This window comes from Leucoraja erinacea, chromosome 17 (assembly GCF_028641065.1).
Source record: "Leucoraja erinacea ecotype New England chromosome 17, Leri_hhj_1, whole genome shotgun sequence".
NCBI lineage: Eukaryota > Metazoa > Chordata > Chondrichthyes > Rajiformes > Rajidae > Leucoraja > Leucoraja erinaceus.
This window is the reverse complement of record NC_073393.1, coordinates 19672525-19689857: the sequence shown is the minus strand read 5'-3', so window position 1 is coordinate 19689857 and position 17333 is coordinate 19672525. Positions and strand designations below refer to the sequence as shown.

Sequence of the window (17333 nt, the reverse complement as noted above, 5' to 3'; positions counted from 1 at the left end):
ATATATTTCCTATAACATGGTGCCCAGAACGAAACACAATACTCTACATGCAGCCTCACCAACATCTTATATAACTGCAATATGACCTCCCAACTTCTATACTCATTACTTTGACTGATGAAGGCCAATGTGCCAAAAGCCTTTTTGACATCTACCCGTGATACCACCTTCAAATAAATATGTACCTGCACTCTTAGATCCCACTGCTCTACAACACTTCCCAGAACGCTACCATTCACTGTGTAGGTCATGCCCATGTCATTAGACTTTCCAAAATGCAACACCTTACATTTTCTTTATTAAATTCCATCAACCAGTCCTCAGCCTGTCTCACCAACATATCAAGACCCTGCTGCAATTTTCGACAACCATCTTCATCATCTGCAATACCGCCCACTTTTATATTAACTGCAAACTTGCTAATCTTCCAAGTACATTCTCATCCAAATCATTGATATAGATGACAAACAGTAATGGGCCCAGCACCGAACCCTGAGGAACGCCACTAATCACAGGCCTCCAGTCCAACCTTCCACTATCACCCTCTGCTTCCTTCCATCAAGCCAATTTTCTATCCAGTCAGCTATCTCTCCTTGGATCCCATGCACTCTAACCTTCTAGAGCAGCCTACCATGTTGAACCTTGTTGAATGCTTTGCTGAAATCCATATATATATATATATAACATCTACAGCTTTGCCCTCCTCAGTCTTTTTGGTCACATCTTCAAAAAACTCAGATTTGTGAGACAGGACCTCCCACGTACAAAAACATGCTGACTATCCTTCATTAATTAGCCCTTATCCATCTAAATGCATGTATATCATATACCTCAGTATACTCTCCAGTAACTTTCTGACTACAGATGTTAAGCTCACTGACCTATAGTTCCCAGCCCTTTCCTTGCAGCCCTTCTTGAATAGAGGCACAATAGAGTAGAGACACTATATTTGCTACCTCCCAGTCTTCCGGCATCTCTCCTGTATTTAATATCTATATAATTAAAAGTGTCATCTTGACCACTTCCTGTTTGCGCTGTATATTGATTTTAGAAAAAACACTACCATATATCGCTATGATTTTTGGCCATCTTACTCACAATCCTCCTCCACTGAGCAGGCCCCGAGGATTTTTCCCATCGATGAAAAATAAAAAAAATTACGTGTGTTTAAAAAACTTTGAGATCCTCTCGCCTGTCAATCATCGCGATGAAGGTAACGCCGCTTCCGGGGGGAGGGGAGGGCAGGGTTATAAAACCCCGGATGCCTGGACGTGACTCAGTCACTCAAAAAGACCACGACTTTCATTCTAAGCTGTGAATCAACTGAACTGTGAGTCTGCAATGTACTAGCAATAAATGATTTGTTAGCCCTTAATGACAATGCCATGAGTTGTTTGGCCTGCTGCCCTGCCTGTGCTTTAAACTGTAATGCTTTATTAGGTCTGACTGTGTTTGGAAGGAATAAATGCTTTATTAGGTCCGACTGTGTTTGATTCAAAAGTCCTGCTCATTTTGTGACTTAGTGATTACGCAATTTCCGGTGAGTGCAGAGGTCGCGCTGATTGCAGAAGTTCCGCTGACTGCGGAAGCCCCAAAATGGGGAGGCCTTGCTCAGCCATGTGGTATTCAAGAATGTGTGTGTGCGTGTGTGCTTTTTCTTTTCTGGCAGTTTCTCAGCCTATTTCAATCTTGACTGCACTTTTGTATGATTGTTTAGTCCATTCCCAAGTACAGAGGCGTCTTCAATGCAGTGCCCCTAGTGGTACTCTTGACCAAAGCCTCAATTTCCCTTGTTAACTAAGCTTCTTTATGTTTGCCTGCCTTGCCATATACTCTAATAGGGACATGCATGGCCTGAGCTCTTGTCAGCACAGTCTTAAAAACATCCCATTTTCCTGATGTTCCTTCTCCTTCAACCAACCTACTCCAATCAACTTGAGCGAGTCACTCTCTCATATCATCAAAGTTGGCCTTACCCCAATTTAGCATTTTAACTCATGGCCCCTCACTGTACCTATCTTAAACTAATTGAACAGTGGTCACCAAAAGGCTCATCCACAAACACCTCAGCCACGTGCCCATCCCAATTTTCCAAGAGTAGGCCAAGTGTTGCCTTTGTTCTTGTGGGGTCCTCTACATATTGCCAGAGAAAACTTCCTAAACATTTTTGACAAATTGCACCCATCTAAACCTTCCTCACTGTGATATTTCCAGTCAATATTCCGAAAGTTAAAATTCCCTAGTAAGACAACCTTATTTGACCTGCAGTTGTCTGCAATCTTCTGGCATATTTGTTCTTCCAATTCCCATTGACAATTTGGGTGCTTGTAGTACACTCCCAGCAAGGTGATCATCACTTTCTTGTTCCTCAACTCAACCCTTATAACCTCACTAGACGAACCGTCCATAATATCACCACCGACCACTGCCGTGACATCCTCCTTAACCCATAATGCAACACCTCCTCCTCTTTTACCCTCACCTATGTCTCATCTCAAGCCTGCCCCTCTCTTAACCTGGTTTCTGTAATGGCCACAACGTCCCAGTCGCACGTACCTTTCCATACCATAAGCTCGTCTGCCTTACCCGTCAGGCATCTTGCATCAATACATGCAATTTAAACCAACATATCTTCCACCCTCTGCCTTTCTCCTGCATATTCTGTCCTCTATATCTCTCATCACCCTCCATACAAACTTCTAACTGCTCACCTGCCTCTGTCCTGTATAAGATCCGAACACCACCCTCCCCCTCCCTCCCTCCCCCTGCCAATTTAGCGTAAACTCACCCGTGTTACATTAGTGAACTTGGCTGCCAGGATATTGATACCCCTCAAGTTAAGGTGCAACCCATCTCTCTTGTACAGTCACCCCTGCCCCAGGAGTTCCTGATCTTGATGGGTATTATGTTAGAGGAAAGATGTTGTCAAACTGGAAAGGGTGCAGAGAAGATTTATGAGAATGTTGCCAGAATTCAAAAGCCTAGGCTACAGGGAGTGGTTGAGCAGGTTAGGTCTCTATTCCTTGGAGAGCAGAAAGATGAGGTGTACAAATTCGTGAAAAAAATTGATCGAGTAAATGTACAGAGTCTCTTGCTGGGCGTAGGGGAATTGAGAACCAGACGACATAGGTTTAAGGTGAGGAGGGAAAGATTTAATAGGAACCGGAGGGGTAACTTTTTTTATACAAATGGTGGTGGATATATTGCATGATTTGCTGGAGGAGGTAGTTGAGGTAGGTATTATTGCTACATTTAAGAAACATTCCACGCTGTACAACTATATGACTCCATATGACTTTATAAGATGCCTCTGAGAGTCAATGTCACTGCAACACCTTTAACCCCAACCCTATCTACACATCATTGTAGCAGGCTCCCAGAAATAGAATCTTTCTTAACACTCCAATGGTAAAGTGGAATCAGATGAGGAGAGAGAGGAGTGGTAAAGAAGGCAGGCCATAATTCGTTATCACTCAGTGGTATGAAGGATAACATATAATGCATATCTTCAGAGCACATGCTGGCATAACCGGGCAGTGTTCAACTTAGTTGGCAAGGGCTCACAAGTGTTAGCTAATTGGTGAGAAACTGGTTCAACTATATACAGACAAATGCCTGATAGCCTGTCAGGTTTTTAGGCCATGGTTAGGGAAACGGAGGTGCCTATGCCCAGCTTACCACTTAGCTTGTTGTGGAGTGTGACTCCCATCTGTAAGTCCAAACTGATTCACGATGAGGCAATCATCAGGAAATAGTTCCTGCTGTTCTCTGGTAGATGCTGAGACCAATAATAGAGCAAGGCTTGCTACTCCAAAACAAGAGTTCTTTGTCTACAGGATCATGGCTATTGTCCTATCTTTACATGGCCATGATATCAAACTGAGTTTAGATTCCAAACCCATGCATCTCCTCAAGCTATTTTTGTTCCTACCGTTGATGGGTGTGGAGCCAGTTGCTGACTGAAAACGTCACTGTGTGCGAGGTCTTGCAGGGCACCTCACGAGCAATAACTGCAACAGCCTTTGGGGGCTCAGCAACTCCTTGTAAAATGTAGAGCAGTCCTGCACCATCAGGCAATGGGAAAAAGACCGAACCCTAGATAAACAGAGACAGTTCTAATTATTGAATATTGAATGCTTGGGTTATGATACACACTGATCAAACTTCTCCACAGAGGTATGGGAAGTATTGATCCACACTGAATCATGGGAAAGCAAGCTTGTCAATGATGTTCACTGTGAGAAGCAGATAGTGACTGCACAGTGCTGATCCATGTAAATAGACTGACAACTGGGCAGTACTAATCCTTGAAATGAAAAAAACGATTGCTGGAAATTCCCAACGGGTAAGCGGCATCCATGGAGAGGGAGACAGTAGTGACATTTCAGGTCAATTACCTTATCTCATATTGGAAAATGTTAGAGAGAAGAAAGTCTCAATATTTCGATTCTTAGTCAATTCTTAGTCAAATGAGCCCATGGAATTCACTTATTTCAATCTTGATTGCACTTTTGTATGATTGTTTAGTCTATTCCCAACTACAGGGGCTCGCATCTTACCGAAATCTGACCATGAATCGTTTGAGATAGTAACACTTACATTACAATGTTTCATGGTATTCATTAACAACTGAATATGTTCCATTGGTTTAAGTATGAGTAGTGACAGGGTGAACAGAGAAGATAGATACAAAATGCTGGAATAACTCAGCAGGATAAGCAACATCTCTGGATAGAAAGAATGGGTGATGTTTCAAGTCGAGACCCTTCTTCAAGATATTTAATGAAATGAAAGAATATTAATAAGTGTAAACTGAGCAAAATGATATGGGTAACTGTAGAAAATGGATGACAGCGCAATAAAATACTGAAAATGAAGTTCATAAGTTCTAGGAGCAGAATAGGCCATTCGACCCATCAAGTCTACTCCGCCATTGAATCATGGCTGATCTATCTTTCCATCTCAATCCTGCCTTCTCCCATAACGCCTGACAACCTTACTAATCAAGAATCTTCCAATCTTCACCTTAAATATATCCATTGACTTGGCCTGCACAGTGTCTGTAGCAATAAATTCCACAGGTTCACCTCCCTTTGACTAAAGAAATTCTTCCCCATCTCCTTTCTAAAGGTACATCCTATTATTCTGCGGCTCTGATCTTGGACTCTCCCTCTAGTGGAAACATATTCTCCACATTCACTCTATCCAGCAGAGCATCGGGAAGGGGTGACTCAATTACTTTGAGCAATGTGTTTTTATCTTGGTGTTAGGTGCAATTGTTTGTTTCTGACAAGGAAAAAATTGATTTCATGAACATCTCAGGATTGGGCCATTACGCAACCTGGGACTGCCTGTACTTCCAGCGCACTTCACACCTCTCCTCCTCACTGTATTTCTGTCCCATTGTCACTGGCGATGTAGGCTCCTGCATTGACCTGACTCCTTAATTCTTTTGTGTATTATATATGTTACCTAACCTGATAAGTGTCCTGTGATTTTGTTTAACTTTTCCAGCAAACTCTATGCTTCTGTAATGATGAACCCCATGGTATGTCTACATCAATTACAAATGCTAGAGAAATGGACAAGCACTGATCAAGAAGATCATTGGTGCAATGGGCATATATTGCATAACACTGCGAGTGCACTGAGGGGCTGCACACGGTGGATCCTTGGGAAAGTGACATATTTCATTTAGTCTATTTTCTTCATTGGGAAGAGAGTTCCTGTATTCAGACCCTGTGACAAGGAATGACGAGCGATAGATTTCACAGTCATGGTATTGCGTGGCTTGGAGGACACCCTGGAGGTGGCGGTGGTCTCATGCAGCCGATGCCCTTGTCCCTCTTGCTGTTAAGTTTGCAGGTTTGGAAGAAGGGAGTGTCAGTGGTTAACTGCAGTGCATTTAGATACCAAATCTATCCAGTAGCAGATGGAATGAATGTTCAGATTGGCGGTGGGGAATCAATCAAGCCAGCTACAATGTTCTGGATGGTGTTGAGCTTCAACAAGTTATTGGCTGCACTCATCCAGGCAAGTGGAGAGTATTCAATCATGTTCATGACTAGTGCCTTGTAGAAGATGGAAAGGCCTTGAGGTGTCACGAAATTAAACTGAAGGATACCCAGCCTTAGGCCTGAGCTTGTAACCACAATATTTCTGATCAATCCTGATAATGTTGATTGTGGGATTCCAGCAATGGCAATGGCATTGAATGTCAAGGGAAGCTGTAGTCCAATCTCTCGTGGGAGATGGATATTGCTGAGCCAAGGACTGATGTCACAAGGATGTCACTCATTTATCCCTCATGTCTGAATGTGATCTAGACTCTGCTGATTGCACGTACAGGCTGGTGAGGAGTTGCGAGTGAAATTGAGCATTTGTGCAGTCATCAGTGAACATCCCTACCTCTGCCCTGGAGGACCCAGATGACAACAGTGATAGCAGAATGTATGAGAAAGCACCCCTGCGGATACAAGTTGAAGTGTTTGGTGCGATGCTCAGCCTTTGTAACAGCATGTAATAGAATTTAAAGACTGTGGGTAGTCCATCTGTGACTGTCCATAGAATTTAATTGACAGCTGAATATGTTTGTCAACCGGACACCACTTCAGCACAGCTCAATGACAACAGTTCAAATCTAAAAGGAAAAACCCGCAAACTCTGGAAATCTGAAATAAAACTCGAAAATGCATATTCAAATGTCACGAACTGTTGAGTGTTTCCAGCATTTTCTGTTTTTACTTCCTGGTTCATATCATTCTCATATTTCTGATAACATAGGAGGAGGCCATTTAATTTATCTGCCTTTCATAACTGTCACCCATCTACACGAAGGGCCATTTATACAGTGAAAACAGACAATGTTGGAAACACTCTAAATGTCCTGTCAGATCTAAGTGTACAGAATTAATGGTTCCGGTCAAAGACCCTTTGTCAGAATGTCATTCAACCGTAAACAATCTCAAACGTTAACTTTGTTTACCTTCCCATACATGTGCGCTCTGACCTGCAAAGTCCTTTGGCATTTTCTATTTATAATTTATACAGCAGTTAATTATCCTACCAGCATATCTTTGGGGAGTTGTAGAAAACCCAAAAACCTGAGGGAAACTCATGAGTCACAGGGAGAATGAGCAAATTCTGCATGGAGCACTGATGTTCAGGACTGAACCCAGAGTGTTGGAATTGTGAGGAAGCAGAATTATTTCCATCCACTTCCTTTTGAATTTAATATTCAGACATTTGGGTTAATAGTCTATACATTTTTATGTGCTGATGAACATTTTTACCTGATGTTTCTTGCCATCAATGCTCATCATTAATGGCCTGAATGTGATCTCGTATGGCAGGTTCTGCTGATGAGGAAGCACAGTTATACTCTTTGGTCCCGTCCAATATTCTCCTTCGATTATGGGCAAGATGTGCCAGACCTGGTTGGTACGATTGGTCAGTTGAATGGCATGGCTCTGTTTAGTCCGAACCTGGCAACTAAAACTGACCACCTGTAAGAAAGGTATAAATGTTATACATGGTTTGAACCATGCTGTATAATTTAAGCTGCAAGCAGATATCATTTAGCTTCAGCAAGGCTCGTCTCCAGTGAACGTAGTGACATAATTTATTTCCTGCTAATATTAGCAGTCCTCTTGAAGGCAAACTTCATGCCCAGGTGCACTTTATGCAGTTGGCAGGGACTTCCTTGGGGCCACTTCCACTCTGCATTGCAAATCTTGTGTATACGACTGTAGGGGTAATACCTGCTGTTGCAATCAAATAATGGAATTAGGAATTGCAAAACTGTGAGTTTTTGAAATTAACGTTTGTATTTATTGATGGTTTCCATTGTGTAGACCTACGAAGAAACCCAATTATTGAGAAAACCCAACAATGCCTTCAGACAGCTGAATCAGCCTGACTTGATGTATGACCCCGTTCTACAAAACATGGTTAGTTTTTCATGTAGCCGGTGAGTTGCCATCATTTCAAACTCTTGGCTGCAGCAAAATATGTGACCTTGGCTCCTGCTCATCTGCTAATAGAATTCGAACACAGAACAGTACTGCACAGAAACATACCCTTTAATCTCACCATGTCAGTGATGACCATGATGACCATCCAAGTAATTCCATCTGTGTGGTAATGGCCCTTATCCCTACATTATCTGCCTGTTCAAGTGCCTGTTTTATTGCCTCTTAAATGTTGCTATTGTACTGGCTTCTACATGGCAATTATCTTTACACACAAGTAGCAAGTGCCTGGAATGTGCTGTCAGGAAAGGTAGCAGAAGCAGATACACAGCAACATTTTAGAGAGATTTGGCATGAATAGGTGGAGATGGAGAGATATAAACCAGTTGCAGGCAGAGGTGCAGTTTAAATTGACATCATAAATGGCACAGACATGTTGGGTCGAAGGGCACATTTCCTGTGCTTCACTGTTATGCGTTCTATATTCTACAGCATCATGTTCTATGCATGGCCACTCTGCATGTAAAATATTTGCCCTGCCTATCTTCTTTCAATTTTCCCTCCTCTTAGCTTAAAGCTAAGCCCTCTAATATTTGTCCTGGGACAAAGATACTGACTATCTTTGCCTCTCATCCTATTATAAACCTCTATCAGGTCACCCCTCAACCTCTAACACTCCAGAGAAAACAATCCAAGTTTGGCTAACCATTCCTTGCAGCTAATACCCTCTAATCCAGCAGAACATCCTGCAGAACCTCTTCTTCACCTTCTCCAAAGCCTCCACATTCCTCTTGTAGTGCGATGGCCAAAACTGCACATAATACTTCAAATGTTTCGTAACTAAAGTTTTATGCAATGGCAACATGATTCTCAGACTTTTATATTCAAAAAACCAATTGATGAAGACAAACATATCATCCACCCACTTTACCACCATATCCCCTTTTGTTGTCACTCAGTGGCAACACACGTGGGCTTGCACCCACTGAAGACAAAATACATTGGTTTCAACACGTGCATTTTAACGATACGGTTTGTTTTCTAGTAACACATTCCATTCCCACCACCCATCTGTCTCCTCTCCACAGCCTGCTGAATCTTAGATGAGGCAGATAAGCATCGAATGTCCCCAGCCGCAGGTCTAGACAAAGACTCAGGGAAGCGGACACATGAGGAGACGACAGAGACTCTTACACTCATCCCTGGAACGCCTGGATAAGAGGGACACCTATGTCAGGCTCCTATTCAGACTTCAGCTCTGCCTTTAACACCATTATGCCATCAAAGCTTATCACCAAACTTGCAGAACTTGGCTCTAACTGCTTCATGTCGACAGACTCTCCTGGGCCCTTCTATTCCCCTCCTTCCAACAGGCGACGTCAATACTGATACCACTGCCAATGCCAATTCCTCCTATGCCAACAATGTCACTGTTCCTACCCCCCACATGGCACCACCCCTTAAGCCCCCTGTCTTCTGACCCTATCATTCCCCACAGTATTTCTCCCGAACCTCATACCTCCTCTCTACTCTGCTCAAACCCTGGGTCTGATCCCAGACCTTACCCCTCGCAGTTTTTCACCATTCTGATTGACCTTCCTCTTTCTGATGCAGAATGGTCTGTCCACAGCAGTGGCCTTACCTCTGTCTCGTTATGCCCACATCTGAACGAGTTCTAAACCCATCATGATGCTGAGCTCCTCTTCTATCGCCTCCTCCTCTGGTCATTTTTGTCTGGTATGGATCATCCGAGTGATGATCCCTTCTCCAATTCTTCCCCCTCACGGACTGCCCTGAAGCCCTTCTACCCTTTTAGGACCTTTTTATTTCAAACTGCTGGAATTACATCAACCATCTTGACCTCCACTGCCTTTACCCTCTCCAATCTCAACATCTCTGAAGTCTAGCAAGTTGGCCACTACTGTGCTGAGGCCAGGTGCTATCTCACAGACACTTCTTCATACCTTCCCCTCTTGATCATGAACCCACAGACGAACACCTGGCCTTCAACTCCCAGACTGTTACCAATCTAATCACCTCTGACAATCTCTCATGCACAGCCTCTGACCTAATAGTTCCCCAGCCCCACAATGCTCACTTCTATCAATTTCCAAAATCCACTAGCCCTATTTGGCAGACCCTGGCAGACACGTTGTTTTTGCCTGTTCTTGCCCTTCAGAACCATTCTCTAAATAACTCTTGATTTCATCTTACCCCCATGTCCAGTCCCTTCCAACCTACATCTTAGACACCTCATATGCCTTTTAACCACCAGTCTGAAGAAGGGTCTAGGCCCAAAGCGTCACCTATCCATGTTCTCCAAGATGCTGCTTGACCTGCTAAGTTACTCCAGCACTCTTTTTTGTGATATATGAGGTGACCCGTTAGTGCAGAGCTAGTGTTTGTACCTCTTTCATGGATGTAGCTGAGATACATGATCCAGTCAGGGACATCTGGAGAGACTTGGCTCCCTCAATGAAGCAGTTCAGACCTTGTACACGGATGTCTGTGTTCACTGCGGTAGGATAGAACACCACCTCCAAGGAAACTTCCATTCCCGGGGAGAGATACCCCTCCACAGGGGCAATCGAAAAATGAGGCTTAAATTTCTTAATTTCCCACCTAAAGCTGCAATATGAAAATATGAGAGAAGAATGTTTAAATTCTAGTAATTTATTGAAAGACAGTAACTTATATGACTGACATCTTTAACGTATTAAAACATCTTGGTAAAGATTGGATCGTAGAGCACAGGATGGGTGGTTAAACGATTGGTGAAATGGGTAAGCTTTAAGATGGAAAGGCGGAGAGGGCAAACAGTTCTGTCATCATCTGCTATCTACTTCAACAGGCTAGATCTTCACCACATGTGAAAATATAAAGGCTCTAGTTTCCATATATGCTTTAATTTTCATTAAATGATACAGTGTTAATGCTGTTGAATACGACCCAACTCATGTTAGGAAAACTGCATTAAATCGGGCGGATGTGGTGCAGCTAGACACATGGCAAAATTATTTCCATTTCAGCGCAAGAATGTGGCTCGGGTATTTAAAAAAGGACAAGCACCCCAGAATGCCACCAGCCCCTCAAGCCTAGCCGCCATTCAATAGCATCATGGCTGACCTGCCCAGGGCTTCAACACCTCTTCTGTACTTGACTTCCCCCATCTTTCAAAAATTTATGTTCAAATGTTCAAATACCTCCACTGATCTAACCTCCAGGAGAAAATTCCAGAGAATCATCACACTCCCTGAGAAGAAATTCTTGCAGTCAATTTTAAATGACTGGCCCCTTATCTTGTTATTGAGTTTCCACATGTGAAAATTCAAAACTTTCAAGACTTCAACATTCAAGATTTGTATATGACACCAAAATTTGTGGTGTAATGGATATTGAAAAGGGTCATCTACGATTACAATAACATCTTAATGAACTAAGGAACCGGATAAAGGAACGGCAGATGGAATTCAATTTGGTGAAGTGCGAGGTGTAGCATTTTGTTAAGTTAAACCAGGACTTACACTGTAAATGGATGGGTCCTGGGAAGAACAGAGAATCAAAGAGTACAGGTACATAGTTCCCCGAAAGTGCTGACACAGTAGACAAGATGGTGAGGAAGGCATTTGGTATGCTTGTCTTCATTGGTCAGGGGACTGAGTACAGGAGGGACATTGTGTTGTAACTGTAGAGTTGATAGTAAGATCACACTTGGTGTAATGTGTGGCAGTTCTGGTCGCCCAGCTGGATGTCATAAATCTGGAAAGGGTGCAGCAAGGATTCATGAGGATGTTACCGGGACTGTAGGGTTATGAGTTATAAGAAGAGGCTTGACCGGCTGGGACTATTTCTCTGGAGTGTGGGAGGTTGAAGAGTAATCTTTTGGATGCACATAAAATCATGAGGGTTGTAGATAAGGTGAATGGTCACAAACTTTTTCCCAGAGTAGGGAGGTCTAAAACTAGACGGCATAGGTTTAGGCTGGAAGAAGCTGTAGAAGCCGGAACAATACAATATTTGAACGGCATTTGAACTGGTACAGAGAACGATTTACAGGGCGACGGGCCAAGTGCAGGGAAATTAGATAGTTGAGGTAGACATCTTGGACAAGTTGGGCCAAAGTGCCTGTTTCTATGCTGCATAATTCTACAACCTTTGAACCTCCAAAGAATACAGGGAATACAACATGTTGCCTCTCAAATTCCCTTTAAATATTCCCTATCTCACCTTAGATCTGCCCTCTAGTTTTAGACTTCGCTCTCATGGGAGAAAGACTGACCTTATCGATGGTGAATGTGATTATTCATCATTTTATAAACTTCTGTAAGATCACCCCTCAGTATCTTTCGCTTCAGGAAAAATAGTCCCAGTCTCATAATTCAAATCCCCTAGTCCAGGTAGGGGAACCTGGTCATCTGTTTTGGGAAATAAGACTTTCCTAAATGTAAAATGATAAACAGTGGTCAACTTCAAATTCCACATTTCTGGATGAGAATGTCCTTTGGAGCAGTTGGAATAGTGTCAGGAGAGTATGGCAGTGGATGGGGAGGTATGGAGAAGATTGCAGGATGACTGTTGGAAAGAATGAGCTCAGGCAGGGTAAAAAAAGCCTGTGTTAAGAAGTATGTTTAGAGTCAAGGAGGCAAATGAAAAATATGAGCAAACAGTTATCATGATAGTAGCTGTAAAAATATCAGGGCATCCTATTGAGTTGCACTGCTAACTAATTGGATAGAACATGTAATATAAGAAACGTGGCTACACAGAGACTGCAGATACTGGAATTATGAACAAAAAACAAAGTGGGTCAGGCAGCAACTGTGGAGGGAAATGAACAGATGAGGTTTCAGGTCAGTAGCCGTCTTCATGTCTCCCATTCTGTGGAGCACTGGCAATATTCAGATCTTGTGGGGTCTGAGGGTCATAAACTGAAGAACTGAAGTCCTGAAGAATATTTTATTAGCAGCTAAGGAGAATTTGGGGCCTGGTTTAATATCCGATCCAGTACTCGATCGTACAGTACCCCCACGTACTCAACACTGAAGACTACAAATTCACGTAACTTGATTTCTCCATCTATATCAATTTTCCATTTGTGATACCAGCTGGCTGTTATTTTCTCTCAGGGAGTGGAGGGCTTGCCCAGCATGACCTGTAAGGCACATCTTCTGTTCTGTATTTCTCCTGCTGTTCAGATGATATGCCTTTGGTTTGAAATATTGACTCTTTCTTTGCTCAGATGTGGCCTGACTTGCTCAGTGATTCCAGCATTATCTACATTTCAGACTTGAAACCATGCCTGGTGAGTTCATAGGCGAGTGTGTCACCCACTCAGCCATTGCTAATTCTTGAGGAGAGACATGTTTCTAAAAATTTAGGTTCATAGAATCTGCAAGATCACCAGATGCACTCAACATCTTTTTGAGATATTCCACAATAATTATGAATCTGATACCTTGCGCCGATATCTCCAGCATTCTTCATCATGACCAGCCTAGTAGCTTTGCTACGGAAGATCACAGCCCCAAATGAGATGTAGTCCTGGTCCAGCACGATCTCAGTCCCCTGGCAGCATCCCCGAATCACAAAGAGAGCCTTGGAAACACCCGTGCACTCCATCATTATTTCTTCCGCAAACTCGGGGATCCGGGAATTTGGGGAGAAGGTGACAACGACATTGCAAGGGTCGCTGTGAGCTTTCAGAGTGATCTTACTGTTTGGGGACAAATTCAGAACCTGAAATAGATGAAGATAGAGAACACAAATGCACATTAAATACAGCCCTGTATCAGTAAACACAAGATAAGCTCAAAAGATGTAATAATGTTTTGCACTTTAGGCTCGTCATCCTGAAGCAAAGTTATCCCTTTTTCTGGGCGGATCTGGCTGAGATTTACAAGTCATCCTTAATTACAGGTGAGATGACAGAAGACCGGAGGGTGGTAAATGTACACCAGTCATTGAAAGTAGGCATGCAGGTGCAGCAGGCAGTGAAGAAAACAAATGGTATGTTAGCATTCATAGCAAAAGGATTTGAGTATAGGAGCAGGGAGGTTCTACTGCAGTTGTACAGGGTCTTGGTGAGACCACACCTGGAGTATTGCATACAGTTTTGGTCTTCAAATCTGAGGAAAGACATTCTTGCCATCCTCTATGAGTACAGAGAAGGTTCACCAGACTGATTCCTGGGATGTCAGGACTTTCATATGACAAAAGAATTGATAGACTTGGCTTGTACTCACTAGAATTTAGAAGATTGAGGGGGGATCTTATAGAAACGTACAAAATTCTTAAGGGGTTGGACAGGATAGATGCAGGAAGATTGTTCCCGATGTTGGGGAAGTCTAGGACAAGGGGTCACAGTTTAAGTCTAAAGGGGAAATCCTTTTGGACCGAGATGAGAAAAACATTTTTCACACAGAGAGTGGTGAATCTCTGGAACTCTCTGCCACTGAAGGTAACTAAAGAGGCCAGTTAATTGGCTATATTTAAGAGGGAGTTAGATGTGGCCCTGTGGCTAAAGGGATCAGGGGGTATGGAGAGAAGGCAGGTACAGGATACTGAGTTGGATGATCAGCCATGATCATATTGAATGGCGATGCAGGCTCGAAGGGCCGAATGGCCTACTCCTGCACCTATTTTCTATGTTTCTATGTTTCAAGAAGGACTGCAGGGAACAACAAGCTAGTGAACGTAACATCTGTGACCGAAAAGTTACTAGGGAGTATTCTGAGGGATAAGTTATAAATGCATTTAGATGGACAAGGGCTGATTAGGGATAGTCAGTATAGTTTCGTACGTGGGACGTTGTGGCTCACTAATCTGATAGAGTATTTATATATTTGCACATTGTATATTTGGATTTCAGCAAGGGACTCGACAAGGTTCTGCACTGTAGGCTGCTCTGGTAGGTTAGCTCGCACGGGATCCAAGGAGAGATAGCTGAATGGATAGAAAATTGGCTTTGTGGAAGGAAGCAGAAAGTGATGGTGGAAGGTTGCTTTTCAGACTGGAGGCCTGTGACTAGTGGTGTGCCTCAGGGTTCGATGCTGGATGAGAATGTGCATGGCATGATTAACAAGTTTACAGATGACACAAAAGTGGGTGGTATTGTAAATAGTGAAGAAAGTTAATTAAAATTGCAGCAGGATCTTGATGGTTTCGGCAGGTGGGCTGAGGAATTGTTGATGGAAATCAATACAGAGAAATGTGAGGTGTTGCATGTCAGGATCCTAACAGTGTCGTTACGGCATCACAGGTAGATAAGATGATCACAAAGGCTTCTGGCGCATTGCCTTTCATCAGTCAGAGTATTGAGTATAGTTGAGAGGTCATGTTGCAGTTATATAAGACATTGGTGAGGCCACGTTTAGAGTATTGTGTTATGTGTTCAGTTTTGGGCACCATGTTATAGGAAAGATGTTGTCAAGTTGGAAAGGGTGCAGAGAAGATTTAGGAGTATGTTGCCAGGACTTGAGGGCCTGAGCTATAGTGATAGGTTGAGCAGGCTAGGACTTTATTCCTAGAGGGGGCCGAGGGGGAGAGAGAGAGGCGGGGCGGCCCACGGAAGGGAGAGAGAGATGCGGGGAGGCCCACGGAAGGGAGAGAGAGATGGAGGGGGGGGAGAGAGAGAGGGGGGGGGGGAGTGAGAGAGGGAGAGAGAAAGAGGAGGGGGGAGAGAGAGGGGGGAGGGGGAGAGAGGGGGGGGGAGAGGGGGGGGGGGGGGGGGGAGGAGGGGGAGGGCAGTGAGGGAAGGGGAAGAAAGGGGGGAGGGGGAGAGGGAGGGGGGAGAGAGGGGGGGGGGGGGGGGGGGGGGGGGGGGGGGGGGGGGGAGGGAGAGGGAGGGGGGGGGGGGGGGGGAGAGGAGGAGAGAGGGGGGGGGGGGGGGGGGGGGGGGTGGGGGGGGGGGGGGGGGGGGGGGGGGGTGGGGGGGGAGAGAGAGGGGGGGGGAGAGAGGATGAGCCAATGAGCCAAGGTGCGTGGGCGAGCGAGTGTCGACCAAAGGAGCACAGGTTGGGCTGAAGCAGTCTGGGCGGGCTCTGGCGTACTTCGACCAAAGCTCTCGGAAGCTCTCAGCAGCTCTCGGTTGCTCTCGGGAAATCCAAGCCGTGGCACAAGTGTGGAAAACAGTGCGCAGCGGGCCGTGAGGAGCAGAGCCTTTGTGACGTCATCAGCTCATTAACTTTAAAAAATATTTCAGATTTGTGAATAATTTTAATAAATAACTCAAGAAATAATTAACCAAATTTTCAGATACGGCAATTTTTGACATCACGGCATAAATCTCTATCGGAATATGTAAAAATGTCACCGTTAGTGCGTCGTGTTTTCGAGGAGATGTGAATCTCAGACTAACAAACAAATACACAAATAAATAGAAACACATCCAAGATAACAGTTTTATAACTGTATGACTGTGACTCTATGATCAGGGTGCAGCCTCGCCTCCCCCCAGAGCTGATTGCTCACAGCCTCACAATCTAATTGGTGCAAAACGAGGAAGTACTGCGAGGAGAACTCAGACAATCTAAGGACAGCTTAGAAGATTGCACTTTCAATGAATATTTACCCAATTCACAATCCTATTCACGTGGACTGACCAGAGGAGTTCTCTCGCTGTTACAGTGAGACATACAGGCAGTGACATGGGGAGACCAAAACCGTCAACACTTGGTAATAATGTCAGGAAATCCCCAACTGTTACAGTGTCATCAACGGGCAGTGAACAGGAGTGATCCACCACTGTTACAGTGTCAACAGCAAGACATGACACAGGGAGATCTCCCACTGTTACAGTATCACCAACAGTTATAGATTAGAGGAAATATCCCAATGTTTTTAGTGCCCCCAACAACATGATCAGAGGAAATCTGTTGCTTGGTAACTGCTCAATTTTGGTGCAGAGCATTGAAATCTACTGGCATTTGTTTCTAATGTTAAGAGATTCCAGAAGGTGCATTTTGTTGTAAGAGAAGGAGGCACATATATTCATTCGTACCTCAGCGTTTTGAAGAAGTTGTTGGTGCGGAGTCATAGCAAGAACAAAATTCACAGGCGCCAGACTCCTGTTGACTATCGGCACCACTTTCTTCGCAGTCTGTCCCACCTTAAGAGCTGGGAAGTAAACAACCTTGTTCTTGGGATTGACGACTTCAACCTGGAAGAGATGAAAGGAGAAATGCAATGTGTCACTGTAACTAACAATTGAAATTATTCCAATGATTGCAGACTAAATGAGGCAAAGTGAATCAGGGACTCAGAGTCATTGGGGAACTTGTGTGCACATTTCTGGCCTTACAATTGATACTTTACCTCAATGGTAGGCAGATTAAGATGAATGGAATTCACAATTACTTGGTTGTA

The 17333-nt window shown here is 43.9% G+C and overlaps 1 protein-coding gene across 1 annotated transcript in view; it reads right to left on the bottom strand.

The window, feature by feature from the left end:
* Window positions 1–17333, bottom strand: part of hydin (HYDIN axonemal central pair apparatus protein) — a 341361-nt gene that overhangs the window by 9634 nt on the left and 314394 nt on the right. Inside the window, exons 78-82 of the mRNA XM_055648745.1 lie at window positions 16969–17127; window positions 13426–13706; window positions 10379–10598; window positions 7293–7505; window positions 3932–4095 (exon numbers count right to left, since the gene is read on the bottom strand). Coding sequence (XP_055504720.1) covers window positions 3932–4095; window positions 7293–7505; window positions 10379–10598; window positions 13426–13706; window positions 16969–17127 — 1037 coding nt within the window. The remainder of the gene's footprint in view (window positions 1–3931; window positions 4096–7292; window positions 7506–10378; window positions 10599–13425; window positions 13707–16968; window positions 17128–17333) is intronic.